The following is a 25,059-nucleotide window of genomic DNA, read 5'->3' as shown; positions in this document are numbered from 1 at the left end:
AGCCCCTCGAACAGAGACCAAGCTCTTCTCACCGTCGGGGCTGCGGGGTCAGCCCACGGTGGGCTGCCTGCGGCTGTGTGGGGAATGGGTGAGGTGCAGGTCTGGGGAGTTTGGCAGAGGGGCGCCCTCTTTCTGGGCTTCTGAGAATTTGATGTTCTCTCTCGCATGGCTCTCATCTGTCACAGAGGACAAGTCCAAAGTCCTGTCAGTGGCCTGTACATCTTGCATGACCTGCACCAGGTTCCGTGCCTCTTATATCTCACTCACTCAGCACCAAGTATTCTGGTCCTTGGCTGTTCCCGCATCATGCCAGGCACCCTTCTGCCTCAGGGCCTTTGCACCTCCCATTCCTTCTGTCTTCCACACTCTTCTCCTAGGTTGTCCTCATGGCTTAGTCCCTTGATAACTGCTTCCCAGTGAGCCCTCCGCTGACCACAGTTTAAGACTATTCCCAACCACCCCACTCACGTCCCACACACACCACACACCCCCTCTCCCCTTCCTCACTCTTTCTCCGTAGTACCTGTGTCGGCCTGACAGACTTCATATCGGACTTGTGTGTTTGTTGACTGTCTCTCCCCTAGCAGGACACCAGCTTCATGCCGGCAAGATGTTTGTTTTGCATCTCCGCATCCCCAGGACCCAGAACAGGGCCTGGAACAAGGAACACTGGAGTGAATGAGTAAACAGCCAAACAACAGATGTTGTTAACAGAAACAATGTTGCTCTTACTACTAACGCTGTGAATGCTCGCTGCCATTAGTGACACAGCCCTGTGACTGTCGTCGCTTCAGCTTCCACGGTATTGTCATCAGGGCCTTGAGCACAGCGTCTCTGGATTCTCTGTGATGGGGCTTGCCTGCCACCTAGTGTCAATCTCCAGTAACTGCAGGCCACGCAGGGGCGTCTAAGCGGGTTCAGGCGGAGACGTCGGCCCCATGTTCATTTTCAAATCTCTGTTGGCATTCCCCGCGAGGGCGCAAACTGGCACAACCCTTCTGGAGGGAAATCTGGCAAAACTAACAAAACTACAGTGTGCTTACCTTTCTACCCAGCAATCCCACCTCTAGGACTCTACCCTGAACGTGCATCTCCAACACAGAAATACCTACGCACGGGCTTGTTCCCTGAACCGTTGCTTGTCGTTGCGAACTGTTAGAAACCTGCTGACCGTCCGCATACACAAGAGCGTTGAACAAATTGCGGCGCATCCACACGACGGAGAGAAGAATGAGGACGACCTCTACGAGCCGATGTGGAGTGATTTCCAGGACATTCTCTTAAGTGGGAGAGAATATCGATAGCATGCTATCCTTCACGTAAGAAAGAGGGGATATAGGAAAATACATGCGTACCGTTCATCTGTGCAAAAGGAATACAGGCGGGATAACAGAGAAACCAAAGAGGCTCATCGCCTTCAGCACGTCGTGGGAAAGAGGAGGAGAGGAGGTGAAGGGGCCTGGGCAGGAGGGCAGAGGAAAGAGAGAAGTTCTGCGGGTAAATCTTCTTCCAAATGCTTGACTCTCAGAACCATCAGGAGATGTCCCAGCTTCACATACTGAAAAGTGAACCGACAAAACCAACCAGGATGCGGGGAACCCGAAATGGGCTACAGACACACTGACATGCTGAAGGGGGTGGGCAAGAGAAGGGCTCCCCAAGGAGCTTGAGGGGACACCTCTCGGCTGGATGCTGCTGCCTAGAGACGAGGGAACCGTCTGGACTGCTGTAACCTCGTTAGTAAATGTGCTCGCTGTGGGGTCTGGGTTCAAAACTCAGTAACTGCTTTCTGTGTGCACTAGAAGTGGATGAATTGGTAAATATGGATCATGAGAGCCGGGCTTCTCACTGTTAGAGAAAGAGGCTAATAATGAGGGGTAGGAGGGTGGCTGGGATGAGCCCGAGGTGTTGGACTGGAATCAGAGGGACCAGGATTAAGTCTCAGTGTTTGACATATATACACACATATGGACATACAGACGTGGGGGGTGGGTAACACACGCACATATATTTCCTGGCTCTTTCTGCCGAGAGGGCCGAGGGGCAATGACAGCCCAGCACGGACGAGCACATTCGGCTGCCAGGGCCTGGCTGCCGAGCCCCGTTCTCCAGCACAGGGAGCCAGGCTCTTGGGGGAAGTGGTGGACCCCAGGGTTGAGGCAGGGAATACACAAGATGGTCCGGGGACATCTTGGGTTGCCAGAAAGTAAGAAATTGCTCAGAAGACGCCATTGGTTTGTTCTAAGTACACAGGAGCCAACCTGACGGAGCTGGAAGAGTTTGAGCAAGAAAATAAGTAACAGGGGCCGGCCTGGTGGCGCAGTGGTTAAGACCTCACATTCCGCTTCTCGGCGGCCCGCGGTTCGCAGGTTCGGATCCCGGGTGCGGACATGGCACCTTTCGGCAAAAGCCATGCTGTGGCAGGCATCCCACACATAGAGTAGAGGAAGATGGGCACGGATGTTAGCTCAGGGCCAGACTTCCTCAGGAAAAAAGAGGATGATTGGCAGTAGTTACCTCATGGCTAATCTTCCTCAAAAAGAGAAAAAACAAAAAAGAAAGAAAGAAAGAAAATAAATAACAGAAGTATTGGATTTTGATACAATAAAATAAATATCTATGAGTCCATACCGAAACAAATATATAATCAAATAAATGGGAGAGCAAGGACAGCCCCTCCTTACAGCAGAATTCCAACTAACAAATGAAGAAGGAAAGAGGAGAAATCAAAGTGACCATCAGGCAAAATGCCAACACCGCTGAGGTAATCGTTCCAGACCAGACCACCGCCGGATGCTCAAATCGGTGGGGAAGCTTTGAGAAGAGGCAGGACTGTACAGTCTCAGAGCGTCCTCTAAGATACATCAACGTTACAGTGCGGGAGCCCAGCAGACACCACCTGAGTCAAGTGATCAAGGTCAATGTCAACAGTGATGGGGGGGAGTACATACAGCACGGACCCTTGATGTGGTGCGCTGAGGACACAACATCACTTCCCCGCCATTCTTGCCAGAAATGCACACTCTCATTCCTGTCATGAGAAAACATCCTTCAACCCAAACGGAAGGACATTCTGCAAAGTAGGCGATCATGATTCTTCAAAGCTGTCGAGGTCATAGGAGACAAGACAGGCTGTTCTGTGGAACATCCGCACTGCAGTAGACTAGGAGAGGTGACTAAATGCGACGTGGGCCGCTGGCTGGGATCCTAGAACAGAACGAGGACGTTAATGGAATGAATTTCTTTAATGAAGTGAAATTCAAATGAGTCAATTCACAGTATTGGGGCAACGTTACATTTTTTGGTTTTCCTGATGAAATGGTTACGTGAGAGGCCAGCGTTGGGGGAAGTCGGGTCGGGGTAGAGGGGCTCGGTGCAGCTGCTGGAACTTCTTGGTAAGTCTGAAACGAGTTCCAAATAGAAGGTTTGAAAACTCTATATCAAGTCGCGCCCAGTGGCAGGCTCTGTTCCAGACACTGAGGACATTGCAGTAACCACAACAGACACCGTCCTTGTCCTCATGGAGCTTCTATTCCAGGGAGAAGGGACAAACAGGAAACAGGTCAACAAAAAGCATAATGTCACACAGTGATTGTGCTGGGAAGAAAGTAAAATAAACTGGGGAGACGTGGCGAGAGTGGCAGGCGAGGGGCTCCTTTAGCTGGTTGGCCAGGGAAGAACTCTCTGAGGAGGCGACCTCTGAGCAAAGATCAGAATGACGAGCATAGCATCTGGCAGTGTGACATCCGGAGGAAAAACTTACCCCAGGGAGAGAGGCCTCGTGCAAAGGCCCTGAGGCAGAAATGGGGTTGGCCTGGTGTCGCTGGAGGAGACAGGAGCTAGGAGAGGATGGCAACCCACAGGGCGTGTGGGTCAGCGAGGCGGACTGGATGCCGGGTAAGGACGGCGGGAAAGCACGGGAGGATGGAAGTCTATGCGTGCTGCATCTGGAATTACGTTTATTTGTACATTATAGGGACTTCTTGGTTTACTGTGTCTCCCTCACTAGAATATAATGTGAAATCTCATTGAAAAATGTCAGCCACTAACAAAGTTTTTAAAAAATGACTGGAGGCTAAAACATCCGCTTCCCGGGTGACCCAGCAATCGTACTCCTGGCGTTTATCCCAGAGCCATGAAAACGGGTGTCCACCCAAAAACCTGCACACAGTTCTTCACAGCAGCTCTGTTTGTGACAGCCAAAACCCGGAAACAACCAGCACGTCCCTCAGCAGGTGGATGGTGGGACGTACTCAGCAAAGGTGGGCACCCGGTGGTGGCAAACGAAACACTTGGGTGGGTCTCAAGGGCTAACACTGTGCTGGGTGAGAAAAGCCCACCTCAGAGGTCACACACGGTATGCCTCTCTTCATACAACATTCTCAACATGATAAACTCCCAGAGACGGGGACTGATTGGTGGTTGCCGGGGGTCGGGGTTGGGGGAGGCGGCTTTGCTGTGATGAAGGGCATCACAAGCGAGGGCTCTGTGGTTCCAGAATGGTCCTGTGTCTTGGCTGCGGTGGTGGTGACCCCAACCTGCACGTGGGACAAACGGCACAGAAGTCTTCACACACGCTGTCCCAACGTCCGTCTCCTGGGCTTGCCATTGTGTTACAGTTACGCAAGATGGAACCACTGGGGGAAAGTGGGCCAAGCGACAAGGAGCCTTTCTGTACGACCTTCGAAACTTCCTGTGAATTTATAATTATTTCAAAATAGAAAGTAAAAATAAATGACTATGGGCCAAACAAACACGGTGGAGTTGGGGGAGGTTGGGTCCCTGAGCGGACAGTGCGCGAGCTCCGGCTTCGAGGAACAGGACCTTTCTTGACCCTCTGCCGATAGCACCTTGGTTGTATTGCCCTGGCTGCGAGGCCAGGTAACTAGGTCAGAGAGAAGGTGGACATGTCATCGTTGGCATCATAAAGAGCACACGGAAGGATTTTGTGTGTTGGTGTGTGTAGGCATGCTGTATTCATTTTCTATTGCGTTGTAATAAATTATCACAAACTTGGTGACTTCAAACAACACACATTTATTACCCCACAGTTTCCGTGGGTCAGGAGCCTGAGGACGGGTGGGCAGGCTCCTCTGCTCAGGCTCTCCCCTGGCTGAAGTCAAGGTGCCCACTGGCACTGGGCTCCAGGCCACTGGTTGCTGGTGGGATCCATCTCCTTGCGGTCGCGTCTGGGGTCCCTGGTTTTTCCTAACTGTTCACTGGGGACCACTCTCAGGTCCTAGAGGCCACCTCACGTCCTTGCCATGTGACCCATCCTCTCACTTCTTCAGGGCCACCAGGAGCGTCTCTTGGCTAGGAGGGCTCATAAAATACAATGTAATCACCGGAGCAGCTATGCCATCAGAGTCACAGCTCCCGTCCACCCTCCAGGGAGAGATTAGACAAGGCTGTGCGCCTCTGGGGTCATCTTAGAATTATGCCTACCACCCACGCCCAGGGATACGAAAAAGGCCTCGCAGACGATCATGCCCAGCATGAGTCGACTGTCCTCTCACGCTCCTTCATTAGTGTCACCATGAAGTCCCCCAAAACTTCGGGCTCCCTTCCTGCTGTTCACACCCTGGCGCAATTCCCTCCCCTGGAGTGACCCGGGGCAAGATGGTAGAGGTGATGGGATGTCCCTCTGGTGATGTCCTCGCATTATGTGAGACTCTGTGAGCGGGCTCGCTCTAGTGTCTCAATCTCCTCACTGGCTTTGGAGAAGCGCACGGTCGTGAGTCCTACGGCCACAGGAAATGAACTCTGCTAGCCCCCTGAGCGAGCCTCCTCTGATGAATAATCAGGTAGAGACAACCACAGTGATCCGGCACTTACGATTTGCCTGACAAGCGCTGTTTTTAAACCACAGAGTGTGGTATCAATACAATTTGAGTTTAAGCTACAACCGCAGAATTGAGCAGCTTTCTTAAGCTCTAGCTCCTAAATCTACATCGAATGCATTTTTGCATGAAAATATTGCATGAAGTGGGCTGATTGAGGAAACACTATTTTCTAGGCAAAACTGTGGTTTGCAAAGCTCTGTGTCAGGCTAGGCAAAGACTCAGGGAGGCTATTTTATACAAATTGCTAAATCCAAATGCACAGTAGACTTCGCTGTCCTTTATGTCCTTAGTCAACTTACTGTAAGGAATCCTAATGTTCTGCTCTTTCTTCGGATCCCCATCTTTGCTGCTAGGGACCTGAACAGAACTACAAAAAGATACGATTTATAGAATTTCATTTTTGCCTAGTAGACAGATTTGGGATGTTTGTGAAGATTACAGATGATTACAGCTGCTCCTAACGAACACTTTCCCTGGTTGGTAATATATAAACAAGATTCGTATAAACTAGGGGTGGGCCAACTTTTGGTTAGTAAATATTTTCAAAAACAAAACAAATCAAGTATTTTCAGCTTTGTGGGCCATATGGTTTCTGTGCAATAAGTCAGCTCCGTGCTTGAACACAAAAGCAGCCACAGACAATATATAAATGAATGGGTGTGGCTGCGTTCCAGTAAAATCTATGGACACTGAAATTTGAATGTCATGTACTTTTCATTCATATTATTCATCTTTTGATTTTTTCCAACCATTTAAAAATATAAAAACCAGGGGCTGGCCCCGTGGCCGAGTGGTTAAGTTCGCGCGCTCCGCTGCAGGCGGCCCAGTGTTTCGTTGGTTTGAATCCTGGGTGCGGACATTGCACTGCTCATCAAACCACGCTGAGGCAGCATCCCACATGCCACAACTAGAAGGACCCACAACGAAGAATATACAGCTATGTACTGGGGGGCTTTGGAGAGAAAAAGGAAAAAAAAAATCTTAAAAAAAAAATAAATGAAAATCATGCTTAGCTCACAGGCTGTACAAAAACAGGCAGCAGCTGGATTTGGCCCATGGGCCATAATTTGGTGACCCCTGGGCTTTTAGACTGTCTCCATTCTAATCTACCCCTATTGAGATCACAGGTTAAAACCCAGTTATTTTCTCCTTATCTGAGTTTCTTCAGAGCCTGCTGTGAGAATAACTCACACAGTCCCCTTTGCTGGAAAATACTCAGTAAGAGCACAGAAGGCAAAAAAAGAAATCTCAGCTCCTTCAATGTTTTCCCATCCTGAAAGTTGTAGTTACGAAAAAAAGCGTTCAGGGACCACTTTTCAAAGAAATTGACACTGACCAGAGGAGAAGAGGTGGGCCGCTCTTGTCTGAAGTCTAACCCCTGCATGCACGTGCGACGGATTCTGAAGATTTTGCTCAAATGATGGAATTACCTTGTGGCCGGGCAGGAAGCGGATGGAGATTCAGGTGCACGTTATCTTGGACTGAAGTGGAAATGAGGGAATTTCCATGGTCCCCCCCAGACCTGTACTCGCACGTCTATAAAAGTGTCACTCTGGCCTAGATCAGGGGTCAGTAAACTAATTTAACAGCCTCGAGTGAGTGTAGTTTCCATTAACCATACTAACATGCCAAAATTTCTACATATATATATACACACACACACACACATATTTTAAAGATTTGCACCTGAGCTAACATCTGTTGCCAACCATTTTTAAAATTTTAAAAAATTTTTCTTCTTCTCCCCAAAGCCTCCCAGTACATAGTGGTACACTCTAGTTGTGTGTCCTTCTGGTTGTGCTATGTGGGACGCCACCTCAGCGTGACCTGACGAGCAGTGCCATGTCCATGCCCAGGATCCGAACCGGTGAAACCCTGGGCCGCCGAAGCGGAGCACGTGAACTTAACCCCTCGGCCACCGGGCTGGCCCCCAAAATATCCATATATATTTTTAAAATTTTGTTTTTATTTTATTTTTTTATTGAGGTAACATCGGTTTATAAATAGAATATCCATATTTTAAATAAGTATTATAAAGAACAATATTATCCACTATTTTGGGAGTCCCTGGTTTGCTCATCTGTATTCAAATTACATTGAAAATATGAATCGATTCTCCATTTTTCTTAATCCAATTAGACCTATGCAACTGCTAATTTAGTATGAGGAAAAGTCAATACATGGAATCCATGAGATGGCATGAATAAGAAGACTTTTCTGGTGGTAAGAAAATCAAATGATCTAGAAGCCACCATACCCCTCACTCATACACACACACACACACACAATTCTTCTAATTCAATCATTTTATCACTTTAAACCTATAATGAAAGTTGTCCTATGTTATAATAAATCATAAAGATAAAAATTGGTTCCATCTTTTGTACAAATAGGTACGATAAAGACAGCTACTATGACAAGGATATCAGCATCTTGTCTCAAATTTCCTAAGCTTATCCTACAAGGGCCATGACACTGTGGCCAAGAATATCACCCTATGCTACTATGTCACCGCTGATGCACTTCTCACCACCCACAGCCCTAGAGGAAGTGAGAAAGACAAAAACAAAACAACTGTTGTGGCTACTGGTCTCACATTTATTTTTTCAAGTTTATAAAAGAGAAAAAAAGGAAAAAAGGTCTCAAATTTGAGAATCTTTTTTCTTTGGAATAATTCTATTAGTTTGCATATGACTTGTCAACACTCAACTTTTTCTCTCCTACTTTGATGCACAAATCCATTTATTCGGACTCTTCTTCGCCCCATATTTCATATATCGTAATATTATGTTGTGGGTCTGCAGGCACCTCTGAGTTCTGAATCCTCAGGTTACCGCTAGTTGCCATGACGACTTTCATATTCTGCACCTTGGACACAAATTTCACAAGGTCCATCTCGAGCTGGGTTAAGGTATTGAATGCATAGTCTTTGCTGGGGGAAGCAATTTGATTTTTCTTTAGTGGAGAGCGAAATGAACAGCCTCGAAGGCCAGGAGGATTCTGCTCCTGTCAAGAAAGATATACAGGGTGAATAACAGTTTTGCTGGTTTTGACAGTTCCGAGACAGTTGGACTCGCCTAAGAGAAGATGGTTCTAGCATTGCTCTAGTCCGGGGATTGGCAAACTATGGCCAAATCTGGCCCACCCTCTGTTTTTGTCAATAAAGTTTTATTGGAACACATCCATGTGTATTCATTTGCATGTTGTCTATGGCTGCTTCCATGCTACAATGGCACAGCCGAGTAATTGCAACAGAGACAATGGGCTGAAAAGTTGAAAAAAAATCTACTATCTGGCCCTTTACAGAAAAGGTTTGCCAACCCCTGCCCTAGACAGTTTGGACACAGAATCATGACGTGTTGGGTCTGTTGAGAGAGGACATGCTGCCACGTTTCCCTCCCTTTCCTCTTCTGCGAGTTGTGTAGCCACCCTGTGGAAGAGCTGGTACCGCTTATACCTCTGTCCCGTTACGACAGATCTTTTTTACTTGGGATAATTAGACTATTTTCATTCAGTTGAGCAACTTGTAATGAGTCAAATGCTAGGGAAGTTCAAAATCGGGGCAGGGAACCTGGCTCTGTGAGTAATTTTGAGCTGAAAAACACCAAATTCTTGAATCTATCCTCAATTTGAAAAAACTCATTTAACAGGACAAATATCGAGCCACGGTTTTAGTCACCCAGTAAACAGACGGTGGTCTTCAACTGTTTGGGGTCCCAACCTCTGTGGGTTTGGGGACTACTGTCTTCCCCGAGGATGCGTCAGGAAGTGAACTTGCCAGTCATTCCCAGGACCACGAGGTGGAACTTTACACCCTAATTCGTTATACTTCACGGTCCTGCCCCTAACGACCAGAACACCCGTTTGTCTGAGCCTGGGATTTCTGAGATGGAATCAATGTGGTGTCAAAAACGCAGCCCTCCTTACCTTACTCTTCTCACCGTCTCCTCGAAACTTCAGTGTTGCATACAGCACAATAACAAAAATAAGCCAGAGCCATTTGCTCCCAAGCCAGCCTTGGGCATGCTCTGGCAGATTCTGCCTCATCCGGAAGTGCCCTCCGCAAGGCACCTTTCCCTGGGGTTCCTTGGCTCTGTCTCTCAGAGAAGAAAACATAAAGGCATAGCCGCAGGAGAGGCACAGAGGCAAGAACAAGAACCATTTCAGCATCCGCATGGTGAGCAGAGATGCGGGAGGGGGTCGCTCATGGTGGGTTTGTTTGCTCTCACACTGGAGACTGGGTACTTAGGGCTGGGCAGCTGGTGATGTCACAGAGGCCTGAGCCAGAAGCAGCTCTGGCCATTGTGATGCCTGCAGGCGAGAGGGTGATGAGGCTCAGGGTGCCACAGGGGGGCAGGACTTAAAGGGGGATGGAGAAATTTTCAGTGGGCGATTAAAAAGACAGGACAGGAACGAACGCCATCTCCCTGCCAGTGTATTCTTTCTGACCCTACCTCTACCGGGAGAGGCCATCATCTGTTTCTGGTTTTCGTTTGTTGAACCCACAGCAGACGTGGCATGTGCCCCTCTCTATAACCTCCACTAGCCTAACGTAGTTATGAGAGTCAAGTGGGAGAGAAAGATATTAAACCAGAGGCTACAAACTGGGAGCCACTGATGTTTATTTGGCCCACGTTGTTTCTAAAAATAATTATGTCTGTGCCAATATTTAAATGTTGAGGGGGACTTCACTTTCCTTTTTTTTTTTAAAGATTGGGACCTGAGCTGACAACTGTTGCCAATCTTCTTTTTTTTTTCCTGCTTTTTCTCCCCAGTACATAGTTGCATATTTTAGTTGTGGGTCCTTCTAGTTGTGGAGGGGGACTTCACTTAAAAAGCCCAGATTTCTGGCTTCCTTTGAAAGTATGGAAGATCCGATAACACTGGGCCACTCTCTGCCGGAGCCGAGTAGGAACTGCCCCTCCATGTAGCTGCGTTCTCTCCACAATCCCCACCACTCCCTATCACCTCACACTCACACTCACTGACCTTACCTGAGTGTGCAATCCCTGGGCTAATTAAGAGTATAATTTATTTAATTAAAATTGTGATAATAACAGAGTTTTAAAGGAACAGAACCCAAGGCTTTCCTGAGAGACATTTGGGGAGAGTTTGAGGTGTGGTCAGGAATTGGCTGGCTTAGATGGGGAGGGGGCTGACATCTAGATGTGCATGAAGACCCCGAGGAGAGAAAGCTGTATGACAGCCGAGGCCGATGCAGGAATATAACCAGGGCTCGCTGGCCAGTGTATTTGAAACCACCAGTTTCTAAAAATGACATGAAACACAAAAGTCCCCATTAACGGAACACAAGGCTCGTACTTGTTCTGCTGGGTCATCTGATTCCCAGACTTAGTCCCTAGGACCAAACCGTTCTGCCAGCTATAGTCAAGGGTCCACTGGGCCGCAGAGTGCTGAGCTGTGTGCAGCGCCGGCAGTTGTTAGTCTGTCTGAACGCACACGGGGAAGGCGGAGCGTGGGACTTGCTGCACAGACCGCTCCCGCACGTGCACAGCTCGCTGTGGGGGCATGGGTGCCCCTGCAGGAGACCGTCGGGGCAGGGCTGGCAAGAGAGGCAAGGCCAAAGCACCAAGAAGAAGATAGGGACAGGGGCCGGCGAGTGGTTAAGTTCGAGCACTGTGCTTTGGCGGCCGGAGTTTTGTCGGTTCGGATCCTGGGCGCAGACCTAGCATGGCTCATCAGGCCACGCTGAGGCGGCGTCCTGTGTAGCTCAACTAGAAGGAGCCACACTACAATATACAACTATGTCCTGCGGGGCTGTGGGGAGAAGAAGAAGAAAAAGAAAGTAAGTACGGTTGTGACCAGACTTACCGTGGTGGTCACTTCACAATACAAACGAATACAGTGTTCTACATCAGCTACAGCTCAGTAAAAAAAGCTAAGAACAAGGAGAAAGAAAATAAGCAGTTAAATCAATCCATTCCCCTGGGGGCCAGTACGAAGAGCTGATGCCTCATTCCCGACACCAATGGCCACGGCTGGCAGGCGCACCCTGTGAGGCTCAGGGGCTCAGCCCTGAAATCTCGGCTGTCCCAGCCTCTCCCGATCGGCCTCATGGGGCTCCTGCGGGAGGGCCGTTCCAGTGGCTGAGTGACCACTGCGGAGTATGCGGTGCCCCAGGTCTGCATGGACCCTGCGTTTCAGTCGGCTGCCCTGAGCGTGCTCCTGTGGAAGGCTTCCCTCGCTTCGCTCACTTGGCAGGAATTTATGGGAGAACGGATCTGACATGTGAGCCGTGGGCACCTGTGCGAGTCGCCCAGCTGCTCTGAGCCTCAGCCATCTCACCTGTAAGACAGGACTGAAACCGAGAACCAATGGGCTGAATCGTCCCCGGGCCAGAAGACGAGAAAAAGTGTTTGAGATCAGCTTTGGTAACTGCAGCTGTGCCTACTCAGCATCACCAACTGTTGTTCAAAGCTAAGAGGTCTTTCTGTCCCTCCTTAGTGTATGAGTGAGCTGTTTCTCCCAGGAAGTCAAAGTCCAAAAGTCCAGACAAGAAGGAAGGTGAGGGGGCCAGCTGGTGGCATAGTGGTTAAGTTTGCATGCTCCACTTCGGTGGCCTGGGGTTTGTGGGTTCAGATTCTGGGCCCAGACTTACACACCATTCACCAAGCCATGCTGTGGAGGCGTCCCACATACAAAATAGAAGATTGGCACAGATGTTAGCTCAGGGCCAATCTTCCTCACCAACCCCCCCCCGCCCCCCCCAAAAAAGGAAGAAAGGTGATTCAGCCCCACAAGGCTAAACACAGGCTGAAGACAAAAACTAACCAGAAAAGTCCAGATGGTCAAGGGAGAAAAAGAGATTTAGTCTTTAGGATCAAACGCAGGCTGAAGATGCCAGCCAAGAAGGCTGCATACTCCCCCTCCCCCACCTAGAACCCCAGATAAAAAACCCCTACCTTTTTCCCTTCAGGGCGCCGGACTTGGGTTTTAACTCCCATCTCCTCGTCTGGCTGCCTTACAGTAATGAACCTCCTACCTTGTCACAAGCCTGACGTTTCGGTTAACTGGTCGTCCTGTGCATCAGGTAGCGGGCCTGTGTTTGTGTTCAGTGACAGCACGACAGTCCCCAGCTCCTTTCCTGGTGCTGCTGAGTCCCACGGGACGAAGCCCAAGGGCCTCACTCTTCATGTGGGCACTCTGAACAGTGCTGTCAGCCATGATGGCCTTGCTTTCCTGCCCTCTGTGCATCAGGTGTTAGGCCAGGGCAGGGGAACACAGGAAGCAGACACTGCTCTCCCCTCAAGCAGGGAGGTCTCTGAGGACACTACGCCTTGCTAAATATTAAAGGCTGGAGGGACTCTCCAAAGCCAGCCCTGCTCTCTGGGGTTGGAGGGTCCCTTAGCGGGGAAGCCTCCAGGGGAGTGCTGCTGAGTAGTTCAGAGACTGGAGGCAGGCAGAGGGATGGGTGGGGCACTGGCCTGAGATGAGCAGCGGGAAGTGGGCGGGCTGGGGGTGGGAGCATGGATGTCACCTTGAGGGGAAGCAGCGCTACTGAGATGCTGAGGACACTGTGACTGGGTCACAGGAAAAAACTGGACATGGTCAAAATCATCAACGTCAAATAAAACTGATTGATTAAGGCTAAAATTAGGAAAACTGAAGTTGGTAGAAATAATGACTACTAAAATAAGAAACACCACCTCATGATGGCTGAAGGTGTAATTAGTAACATTTGACTAAAAAGACTGACGAATCAAGTTTTCTCTGTAAAATTAAAATAGAAAACTCATTGAAATAAATAATTTTTCTTTTGAGGAAGATTAGCTCTGAGCTAACTGCTGCCAATCCTCCTCTTCCTGCCGAGGAAGACTGGCCCTGAGCTAACATCCGTGCCCATTTTCCTCTACTTTATATGTGGGACGCCTACCACAGCATGGCTTGCCAAGCGGTGCCATGTCTGCACCCGGGATCCGAACCGGCAAACCCCGGGCCGCCGAAGAGGAACGTGCGAACTTAGCCGATGCACCACGGGGCCGGCTCCTGAAATAAATAATTTTAACCAGATAAAAAAGGTACTAATTGTCATGAAAATAATTTAACAAAAGGAAAAAGGGAAAAAGCAACAAGTAGAAAATGGTTTAACTGGACTGTATAGAAAATTGATCAGGGAAAGAAAATGGCTAATCCAGGTTTGTTCTGGAAAGGTCCACAACAAAAATTCACTGATGTTAATGTAACTCTGATTAAATTGCTTCTATAGTCACAATTCAAAACGTCCTCCGGGCCCAACTTTCCATCACACTGAAGCTGCGCACACAGGGAGAGAGCAGGCCGGTTCCAACTCCCCAGCCCCCTGCCCAGAATCCTCCCTTCGAAACTTCCGAGGGGCCCACTGCTCATCCCACCCTCTGACCTTCCTCCCCTGCTCCTCTCCCCACTTTTGAATGGAAACCAGTGGCTCGGATCTGGGATAAAGCCCCAGGCAAGGGCCTCAGGAACACGGTCCTCTCCAGAATGCAGTGCGGAGACCCGGCTATTCCTGGTTCCCGACCAGCAGTCTCAGGGGGAAGCCTCACTAATTACCGGCTTCGGCACACTCGGCGGACAGATCAAACGCTCCAGGGTATGTCCAGTTCCCCTTTCCATCTCACGCTGAGAGAAAAGGTGGAATTCGTGTCACATGGATTACTGCTCTTGTCATCAATGCAATGGCTGCAATTTTCTTACCCAAACATTAGTGGAAGATAGAAGAAAAAATACACCAACAGATGAGAGAAAAAGCAGACTTTGAACCTGCTGTATTTTTTGTACCAAATTGTTAGGCACCCAACTAAACCTCCTCTGTCTTCAAAATGATCAACTAAGGAAAGCTCCCAAGCCCTGGGCTGCCGGGCCCGCTCCTCTCTGCTGCGGAAGCTCCCTCCAACAGCCCCGCAGGTGGGACGCATCTGCCGTTCGTCCTTTCTAAACTTCAGCCTCCCTCCGCCTGTTTAGTTTACTCTTGGCAGCAAAACCATTGGAATTTTAGTCAAAATGAGCCGACCACACATCCATGAGGAATCTGGAGTCTTTAATTATTTCAAACACAAAAAGTGCAGCCAACAGAGCTTTCCGGGCTGTGAGAAGAGGAGCAAATGCAGGCAAAGTGAGCACGAGCCTGCGGGAGAGGTGACGGGGCGGGTGCCCAGCACGGTCCCTCTGCGAGTCACCCCCCATCCCCCACAGCCAGCGTGACCACGCCAGCTCGGCGGACAACTTTCTAATGCCGTCAAACAGAGGCCCGGCACACAACACCCAGCACAGCCAGCGCCCACGCCACCCATCCACGTGGAGCCTGAGCCGCGCCTGCGTGGGCTTCAGAAGCAGTAGGACGTGTGGGTGACCCAGTGCGCCGACTCCTCCTTGGAGCGCTTGGCGGAGCTGTGAGTTGTGAACAGAGACTTATAAGCTTCAGATTCTTCGCTGTCGGCGATGGACCTTTTCATGGCTCCACACGGAGGCTTCCCGACTTTTCCAGAAGAGCTTCCGTTTGTTGCTGGAAAAATGAAAAGCCAAAAACTTTAAGGCTGGGGCTAAAGATCATTCCAAACACCACAATCTCAAAAGAGAAAAAAAGTCAGTCTGTCAATGCCAAGAACGTTCCTCCTGCCTTCTCGGGATCAGTGTTGAAACACCTCACCTCAATCACCAACTCCTAAACACAGACGAGGCTGCCACATGTGAAGCTACCGTTTCAAAATCACCCTGAGCGCCTGACATGTGCCGGCACTGGTCCTCGCTCTGTGCATGACGCACAGCAGGCCATCCTCACGAGGGGGCTGGTCCCTGCTCTGTGCATGACGCACAGCAGGCCATCCTCACGAGGGGGCTGGTCCCCGCTCTGTGCCTGGCGCACAGCAGGCCACCCTCACGAGGGGGCTGGTCCCCGCTCTGTGCCTGGCGCACAGCAGGCCACCCTCATGAGGGGGCTGCCATTCGCCCGTTTCACAGGATGGAAACGGAGGTCCCAGGAGGCCGAGGGATCCGCCCCAGGCCAGGCAGCTACTGTGCAGAGTGGGGACTGGAGCCCATTACCCACTGTGGACGCCACTTACAGCATAAGATTACACATTCTTCTACTGATGACTCTGTTTTCTTTTTGTGAAATAAATACAATTTTCTCTGAGTTAAAGGCAGTGAGTTTCGGGAGAAATGCACTGGATTCTGGGACTGTACGCCAAACGGGTCTTCGACACTTGGCCAAGAGGCAGGTGGAGAGAAGGCTGGCTCTTACTGTCACGTGGGATGCACAGAAAACCCCAGCCTTAAAGAGATCAGGAACATTCCTGCCCAATACCCCAAGCCTTCGTCCACCAAGCAGTCTCTGTGGCACATCTGGGCCCGGCCCTCAGTGCAGCCTCGCCGGCCTGGTGCCAAGTGCACACTCAACAGGAAAACCGACCACCAGCATTTGTGCCCAGACTCCTTCAGGCCTGACAGGCTCCTGCTTTGGGCCTAGTAACCGTTTCTTAGCTGCCCCCTGAGAGCTAAACAAACTATTTAAAGACATGACTCAGGACGAGCTTGAGTTTTCTCATTCACTCCAATAAAACCCTGACATGAGTGCCTGGGTCGCAGCTCTCTAAACAGGGCACTGTGCCTCAGCGGCACCCACCTGCACTTTTGGGAGCAGAGTTGGTCTTCTTCTCTCTGGAATCAAGGCCGGCTTCTTCAGGCTTCCCTGTCTTAATTTTTGATGTCCCTGGAGATTCTGTAAAAGTAACAAGAAAAACAAAAACAAAACAGAAGGATGAACTTGTGGGGACCTGGAATTGGCCACCCCAAGATATGTCTCTTTGGCATCAGGATTGTTTGAGGCTGATTGCTTTTGATAAACTGGGACAGGCAAGGAGGCTCTGAGGAATGGAACTTGCCCTTTGTTAGGACACGTTTACATTTGTAAGGTAAATCTCTATCTGTAAAGGTGCCTCCCTCTCTGTACCAGGAAGAAGAAAGGAGATGACCTACTCTCCAAAAACTCTTAATCAATACCAAAGGCAAGGACTTAAAATCTGCATTTTATTGTGCTAGTCTGGTAACCTCCTGCAACTGACTTCCCTCCCCCTCCCAACTTTGGCATTTCTTTAAGGATTAAGCATCTTTCCTTAGGCTAGGAACTGATTGCTGTGCTCACCTGTGACCGCCCAGCTCCAGACAATCGACTTGCCTCCGGCTACGCTCTCTGAGACAGCAGACCATTAAGTGCTGTGTCCATCAAGCACTGTGCCGACAGGGCAATCTTGTGACTATTGTGGGAGGGACATTTCAATCACATGTGAAACACCCCGTTTGGGGGTATATAACCACTATGTGCACCCCACTTCTTCGGTGCCCTTTCTTCCTTCGGGAAGAAAGGCCCCGGGCCATGGTTCCTCATAAAGCTTTGTTTAATTTTCTCTTGCTATTCTGTCTCATGTGAATTTAATTCGTTCTCCAGCCAGACGAACCCCCATTTGGGGAGAGGAAATGTCCTCCTCCCCTACAAACTTAACTTAGGAAATAGCCTTATGGCCTTATTTTGCTAAAATAAGGACCTCTTTTAGCATCTTACCTTCACTGACATCTGGCTTTGAGACAGACTCTGCCGCCTTGGGTTTCTTTGCTTTCTGTAAAAAGAAGGAGGAAGGTGGAGATGTGCCTGGATTCACTCTACTTCAGCGTCAGTGTGGCTGCCCACCCACTGTCCCAGGGGCCCCCTGACAGGTCGACGCAGCTCACACCAGACAGGGACTCACTCTGAAGAAGATGCTGACACTCCATTAATTCTAAACCTTGATTCTTTGCGTGCATCCTGTTATGCACTTTCGTCTCACAAAGAATATATCTGTAGAGATCAGCGTAGTTTTATATTTATATTCTTAAAATCACATTTTCAACAATTTTAAATGAAGATGACAGATTTCAGTGATAACATCAATGTTGGTGGCGACTACTATTCACAAAAGAGCAGTGAAATGAATAATAACCAAGCAAATACAGTACACAGAGTGCAGCAGAACAAACACACTCCGAAGTTTACACGCTCCAGTAAGACTTCTTCCAAGTGATCAAACTGCTTTGGCATTTGTTTGTTTAACTATAAGGCCTTGAGGCCTATATACTAAAGGGCACTTCAGCCATTTTCCTGAACTCTGGGTTATTCCTGTCAGATTTTTAGGCACTAGAATTATTTCACTAATAGTTATATTTGTCAGCCAAAATTTAAGAAATAAAGCTAACCATTCTAAAATCACACAGCTGTGTGGGAACTGATTCGATCACAGAGCAAACAGGACTACAGTATGCTCACTCAGAGAATTTTCTTTAAAAATGCCATTTTCCTAAGCACCCAGAAGGTGGCACTAAAGATGCCAGCCTAATTATTTCAGAAGACGCCCATCACTAGAAAACAAGGGAAAAACCTTCCTCTGGCAGTGTCCTTGAACTCGGAATATACACACACGCAGCTAGACTTGTAACACTGGTACAAAACATCAAAACTTCCCGTTCATTTCACACACACAAGGCGCGCGTCCTCGTCTGAGAGGGGACCACCTAGGCCTTCAGCAGAGACACCTGGGGCCTCTAAGCCCTCGGTGCAAGCTGAGCTCATCTGAAAAGCAGGGGCGCAGGGAGGCGGCAGGGAGGCGCCGCGTCCCGTCTCCAGCCGCGGCGTGTTGGGGAAATATTTTGGCGCCCTGGCAGCAGTGTCTACGCGGCACTCCCAGAAGCTCAGCTACGTGGTCTGCCCAGAGGGGCACGTCAGCCCCCTGGGCTTTGAACGACTTGGCAGGAAGCCTGGGACCTAGGCGACAACCACTGAAGGAAATGTTTACGGCCACACGAACACCTCCAGGAGCTTCCCGTAACACAATTTCTCCCTTTCGTGCTTTTTAAAAACTGGACTCGATTAGAGGCAGCAATGAAGAATAAGCAGGTCCTTCTTGGTAACTGTCCTTTGTCAAAATTCTGTCAAGCTTTTTACTTTCTTTTTTGCTCATATTGTAATGAAATCATAGTAATTTAGACAACCAACTTAGAATAAAGGCACTTAAATATATTCACTTTTAAACCTGAACTCTCCCCGTAAATGACTGAGTGGCTCTTGAAATATTTCTCAGGAATGTTGTGTTAACATCTTATAACACTGCTTCACAGAACACTTCTGGCTTTGACCACAAAGTCTGGGGACAATTCCTTGTACTACAGAACCATTTACAAGCATTATTTATTCTCTCCCTAAGTAAAAGGATAAAAGGAGACGCAAATGGATTTGGCTCCTTCTGAGAGTCCTGCATCCACAGATAACAACACTGCTGCCACGTCTCAACGCCAGCTTTTAGGCCTCAGGACCGTGCTTTATACACGATTCCAGGGAGACAGTCTCATCCTTTCCTCTATTATGACAAAAAAACTCTGAAGAATCTTTAGTTATCACATTACTGGTAAACGCAGGCCACAGAGAGGCAGGCTATTTTTTTTTCAATTTTATGTCCTCAGGATACCGAAATTAATTTTCTAATACGTCAAGCATTCTTTTGCCTTAGTTCTGATCACACAAAATTTCTCCCACGTTTACCTTGGACTTAACTTCTTTTCAAAGAATGAAAAATTTGCCTTTCACCAAAGACATGCATTACACAGCTATCGTCTGTAAATACTTAAGAAATAACAATTTACTGCTGGAGCCAGACTCGATGGCACACGGCACACTGAATGATTTCTTAGCTGATAAACCATTCTGAGCTTGCTCGGTAGGTCAGATCATTGAGCAATAATTCCACTGCTTATGGAATGTGACTCTAAACCTAGGGCCACGACACAAAGCCTTCACATCTGCCACCCACCCAGAGCTTCAGTCGCTGGCATCAGCGCGTCCCACTGGCCTCGCCTCTGGAAGCTGGGGCACCGCTCATAACCAGCTTCCCCGTGGGAGGGCTCAGGAAGGCCAGGGAAGCAGCTCCCACTCATGGGAACGCTTCGGGGTCCTTGCTACTCAAAGTACTTGGAGGGGTGGCCTTTGCACTCCCCAGGAGTGGAAGGGAAATGCAGGTTCCTGGGACCACTGAGGTCTCCAGGTGACTCCTGGAACATTCATCTGGGCAGCCTGTGCTCTGCAGATGTGCTGGGGTGACAGTGACTTTCCACTTCTTTAGAGTTATGAACACCACACACGTACTCTTAAAATCAGAGACACGCAGCAATGGTGGGGCTGCCCTTCCAGTGCGCTTGGCGGGCTGGGCTCCGCGCAGCCTTTACGGGCACGGTCTTTTTAAACCCTCCAGACGACACCTGTCCTGAGCAGCTGTCGTTACCACCCCCATTTCATGGTGAAGAGCCTGAGCACCAAAAAGCAGGACCCCACGCCCGTCAGAGTGAGCGTGCGGCTGAGCTGCAAGAGGAATCCTTCTAGAGCTCAGGCCCTTCTAGGTTGTAAAAACTGCCTCAACCACTGAGATTCCCGAAGCAGCCGCCAGCAACGCAGTTCACTGGTCCGCAACTGGCTCTCGAGCAGAGGAAGAGGCTGGGCTGACCCTGAGGACGTCTCTGTCCCTCGAGACTCCCGGAGGTGAGGGGCAGACACAAGGCCCCCATTACCTTGCCCAGCTTCGCTTTCAGCCTTCTTTCCTCCATCCTGCTCTTCAGCATGGCCACATCCTCCTTGGTGCCGTTGAGCACGATGACGTCGTCCTCCTGGAAGGCAGCCCCACACTGGAGAGGGCAAACAGAGAAGGCAGGCTCCGTCAGCACGCACAGGGCAGCCAGACTGCACACCCTCACTCGAAGTCCAACTGCCGCTCTGCCAGCTCTCGGCAAATTCCTGTTGTTGAGCCGTGCTGGGGGAGTTAGCAGGCAGGCCCGACAGTGCTCTCTCTAGAAGGGCCTGCCTGCAAGACGGGTCCCAGCTGGCGTCTGGGAACTTGGATTTTGGGAGGATTCCCACCATTTCCTAACTGTGAGGGGCTTCTTTCCTTACAGGTCTCCCCACCAGCCCCGACCTCTAGGTGTACCGGAGCAAGGTCCCAGGCAAAGACCCTGGCTCGCGGCGGGCATCTAGGGAACGTTAGTTGAAGGAATTATTAAGAGTATTTCTTGAGCACACCTACTGCTGGTTCGTCTCGTGGTGACCGATGTAATAAGAGCCTGAGATATGCCACCCACTGCTGCGCCTGGGCCAGAAGGGGGCCACCTGCAGCCCTCACATTCCAGACAGAGCAGAGGTGTGCGGGCTTGACCTTGCATCAGGACCTCCTGGAGACCGCTGGGGCCCACCACCGCCAGTCATATATATATATATATATATATATATATACACACAAACACACACACAATGGGATACTACTCAGCCATAAAAAAAGACAAAAATCGTCCCATTTGCAACAACATGGATGGACCTAGAGAGTATTATGTTAAGTAAAATAAGCCAGACAGAGAAAGACAAACCCCGTATGATTTCACTCACATGTGGAAGATAAACACATGGACAGAGAGAACGGTTCAGTGGTAATGAGGACGGGGGTGGGGGCTGGGCACAGGGGTGAAGGGGGGCACTTAGAGACGGACGGACAAGAAATAACGTACAACTCAAATTTCACAATGATGTAAACTACTAACTCAAAAAAAAAAAAGTTGCCCAAGCTTCCCAGCACCTCCCAACACAGAACAGCCATTGCTGGCTGACTCTCTCAGCTCCCGCCTTAGCTGGCTTATTTATCGTGGTTCTGTCTCCAAAACCTAGTGCTTCAGGTCAAAGCCAGCTCCTTTTCTAGGGCGAGTCTGGGAAATTTTCATGGCTGAAGAGACCTTCCTCTGACCCACAAATCCTGCGGTCAGTCCATAGAGACATTACAGGAATGAAAGGAGGGGCCTGATATGGCGTCCAGCCCGGGCTGCCTCTGGAGGAAGGAGCGTGTTTTTCACCGTCATTGCAGGGGGGCCCACGGGCGGAGGAACGGCCTGCTCTGCAGGAGGCGGACCCGCGGAAGTCTCACACTGCGGGAGACGTGGGTAGAGCCTTCCCCTGGGGGGTCTCCTCCTTGGAGAGGGAATGAAAAGGGATGCGCAGGAACAGAGTCAGGTGGCAGATAAGGCCCAGTGGGGCTTGGGACTGGGGCTATGGCGTAAATAACTCTCCTGAGTCCAGCACTGAGAGGTAGAGAGGAGTCGCGTTTGTTCCCGTTTGTCCCCCCAGCCCCGCACGCTCCTCCTTCAGCACTCCGGGCTTTCTTCAGCTTCCTTCCACCGCTCCTTGCTGCCCCTCTTTCCCACCATGCTCAGCAGTCTCCGTCCCCTACATATGATTGTTGGTTGTCTAGATATGACTGTGGACCCCGTTCTGCACAGACTTGTGGTGTGTTGTGCCCAGGGTTCTATTTTTAAAGTTGAATTAGCCACTAACAATAAAAAGCTGAGACCCTCTTACATTAAAACTCGAGGTATCTTGAGCCAGCCCTGATGGCCTAGCGGTTAAAGTTCTGTGCACGCCACTTCAGTGGCCCAGGTTTGGTTCCCGGGCGCGGAACCACATCACTCATCTGTCAGTAGCCATGTGGCGATGGCTCACATAGAAGAACCAGAAGAACTTACAATTATACACAACTATGTACTGGAGCTTGGGGGCCAGGGGAAAGGAGGAAGATTGGCAACAGATGTTAGCTTGGGGCAAATCTGTCCCTGGAAAAAACAAAAAGAAACTTGAGATATCTTGCTCTCTCTCTCTAAAATTCAAAAGATCCCTTAGTAGCAAACCCATTCTCTCAAGGCCTCAACTGCTTGGACCTGAGCTGGGCTGCCCCCTGGAGACTGGGTGCACGCCCCTCCTGCTGGTCACAGGCCCTGTTACTCATCTTTGGTACACACCTGACTTGGGTGGAACTCGGGTGGAGTGGCCCATCCCTGGAGGACAAGTGAAACCAGGGCAGGAAGCAGGCTTGTCGCAATGCCAGCTGCCAGGCTGGGGCTCTTCTCCGTGGAAGGTGACTTCAGAAAGGGAGGGCAGGGCTGCTGCAAAGGCACAGCTTGCCCAGAGACTGAGCTCGCTCTCTCTGATTATAACAGTACCACATACACAAAGTCAAAACCACTCACCCTTTCCTGCGAACGCACTTTCTATGTAAACTATTAGTGCACCACTGAAATCACATTTATTTTAAATTTTGCTTCCTTTTATCATTTGTAACTTAGATGTCCAAAAAATGGGGGAAATGATTAAACAGATGATACTATGTTCCTAAAAAGGAAAGGTATACAGTTATTTTAGAGTCTTTGACAATGTGGAAAAAGCTTATCACATGTTAAAAGGAAAAGCAGACTAGTAATTTTATATTTATATGACCTCTGGATGTTAATTTTTTAAAAATATGGCCAGTAGGAAAGTGCTGAGGGAAGAGTGGTAGGACTAGGAATAATACGCCACTGTATCTGCATGTTTATATCATGAACAAATGGGATGGCGGTTTCTCAGTCTTCGTTCTTACAAACACATGCAGTGAGCAAGCACCTGCAGGCCCCTCTGACCGCACTCCTGACACCCGGCTCTGCTCCGTCACAGAACCTTGCCTGTTTCCTGTGCGGCACTTCACGGCCTGCATGTCATCACTGACTGCCCCTCTGTCACAGTGGAGGCTCCGGCAGGGGATCTGGTCTCTGTCTGTCGTGGCTGGAGCCCAGTGTTAAGCCAAGGTCCTACACACAGCGGACATTCAGTAAACAACGCCGAATAAATGAATGAGAATACAACCTAAAGAAATATTTCAAACCAGGATGAAAGGGAGTGAAATTTTAAAGCCAAAGAGTTCCCCTAAAATGGTCACAGGAACATTACACTCACTCTAACATGCGAGAGTGCCCATTATACTGCATCACCTGAGAGGAAACAGTACACCAAATGGAAAGGCAAAAGAAGATACTCCTTTTAGGCTTTAAGAAACATAAACCCTACTGCACTCACAGGGCCTCTCTTCTAAATTACATGTATACACCATATGTCCATTTTATTTGTTAGGGTTTTCACTGTTAAAAATCTTAATCAATCTGCATAGGCAGTGGATATATTGAGCCCATTAAGCCTTTGGCCATCTATTACAACGGTTCTCCCAGTATGTCTGGTTGTTATTCTGTGTTCTCCTGTGAGCTCCGGAAGTATAAAACTATGTAGGCATCTCTCTCGATACTTTCTCAGTTGTTTCTTCCTCTGCTTTTGGCTTGGAGAATCTTCCTCCTTCCAGGTTAAGGCTGCGAGGGAACAGGTGAAATCCAGCACCAGTCCTGACCCCTTCGGGACGGGCCATTACACACGGACCTGCTGGTCCAGGCCAGCAGGACACGCAGGATGGTCTTTAAAGCAAGCACTCAGAGGAAAGGGTCACAGTTGCAGCAAGACTCCACAGCTGCACGGTGGCCTTTCCATACAGAAAAAGACCTTCCTTTCCTAATTCTTGCTAGCTAAAATTAGTCCCTCAACTCAGGGTCTCTGAGTATCTCCATACAAACATACGCAGGGTCTCAGCACTGGAAGGTCGCACAAATCTGTTTCTATATAAGCAGCACAGACATCACACACAGCAATGCTGCAGCCCCTAAGCAGCAAGAGACTCGGTTCTATCTGCCAAGGAAGGAATCTTTCTATGGCAACAGCAACAACTGTTCTGCAAAAGAGCAACAGATAGCTTGAATCACCCATGAGCAGGTGAAGAAAATCCGTACTCATCTGACTACGTACCCTGCTCAGGTGTCTGGACATATACGCAAGGATGGTAAGTCTCTATGTGTGTGACTCCCGGCTCCCGGCTTCACTCTTCCCACTAGAGCTGTCTGTGGTAAGCCTAAGGAGAGGACGAGCAAGGGAGAGGACCTCTGAAAGCAGAAGAAGGAAGGAGGTTAAGAGTACAAGCACCCAGTGGTAGAGAAGAAGGAAAGGGCAGAGCTGCAACCGTGGGACAGACTCCACCTCCACAACAAGCTATGGCACAGACTGGCCCCCGAGGGCGACAGAGGACAGAGGCAGGGCACAGGCTGCATCCCTGAGATCAGGTCCTCTGGAGAGCCAGGAAGGACACTCGCGTTTTTCGAAATGCTACTTAGGAAGCAAACAAGATTCTTAAATGACTTTTATTTATCCCTCTGATGAAAAAGGATCAGAAAACCCAATCTGGCCTCCTATGTTTAAAAGCATTTAAAGAATGTAACCCACGACTGCCAGGATTTCACCCAGCTTTCCGAATACAAGAAC

At 49.4% G+C, this 25,059-nt stretch overlaps 2 protein-coding genes across 3 annotated transcripts in view; both read right to left on the bottom strand.

The window, feature by feature from the left end:
• Nucleotides 1-8,420: 8,420 nt before the first annotated feature.
• Nucleotides 8,421-11,746, bottom strand: LOC100054838 (protein FAM209). Its single transcript, XM_001489296.5, has 2 exons — nucleotides 9,771-11,746; nucleotides 8,421-8,849 (listed from the first exon to the last, which is right to left on the bottom strand). The coding sequence occupies exons 1-2, from the start codon at nucleotides 10,017-10,019 to the stop codon at nucleotides 8,586-8,588; spliced, it is 513 nt and encodes a 170-aa protein (XP_001489346.1). The 5' UTR covers nucleotides 10,020-11,746; the 3' UTR covers nucleotides 8,421-8,585.
• A 3,115-nt stretch (nucleotides 11,747-14,861) lies between these two features.
• The window catches only part of RTF2 (replication termination factor 2), a 40,621-nt gene continuing 30,423 nt past the window's right edge, over nucleotides 14,862-25,059 (bottom strand). Inside the window, exons 6-9 of one of the 2 annotated variants that reach the window (XM_001489271.7) lie at nucleotides 20,427-20,540; nucleotides 17,401-17,455; nucleotides 16,465-16,560; nucleotides 14,862-15,345 (exon numbers count right to left, since the gene is read on the bottom strand). In XM_001489271.7, coding sequence (XP_001489321.2) covers nucleotides 15,167-15,345; nucleotides 16,465-16,560; nucleotides 17,401-17,455; nucleotides 20,427-20,540 — 444 coding nt within the window. In that variant the 3' untranslated portion in view covers nucleotides 14,862-15,166. The remainder of the gene's footprint in view (nucleotides 15,346-16,464; nucleotides 16,561-17,400; nucleotides 17,456-20,426; nucleotides 20,541-25,059) is intronic. The other variant, XM_023626784.2, reaches the window with a different exon arrangement.

The sequence above is a fragment of the Equus caballus genome, chromosome 22 (genome assembly GCF_041296265.1).
Source record: "Equus caballus isolate H_3958 breed thoroughbred chromosome 22, TB-T2T, whole genome shotgun sequence".
Taxonomy (NCBI): domain Eukaryota; kingdom Metazoa; phylum Chordata; class Mammalia; order Perissodactyla; family Equidae; genus Equus; species Equus caballus.
This window is presented reverse-complemented; position numbering and strand designations above follow the sequence as displayed.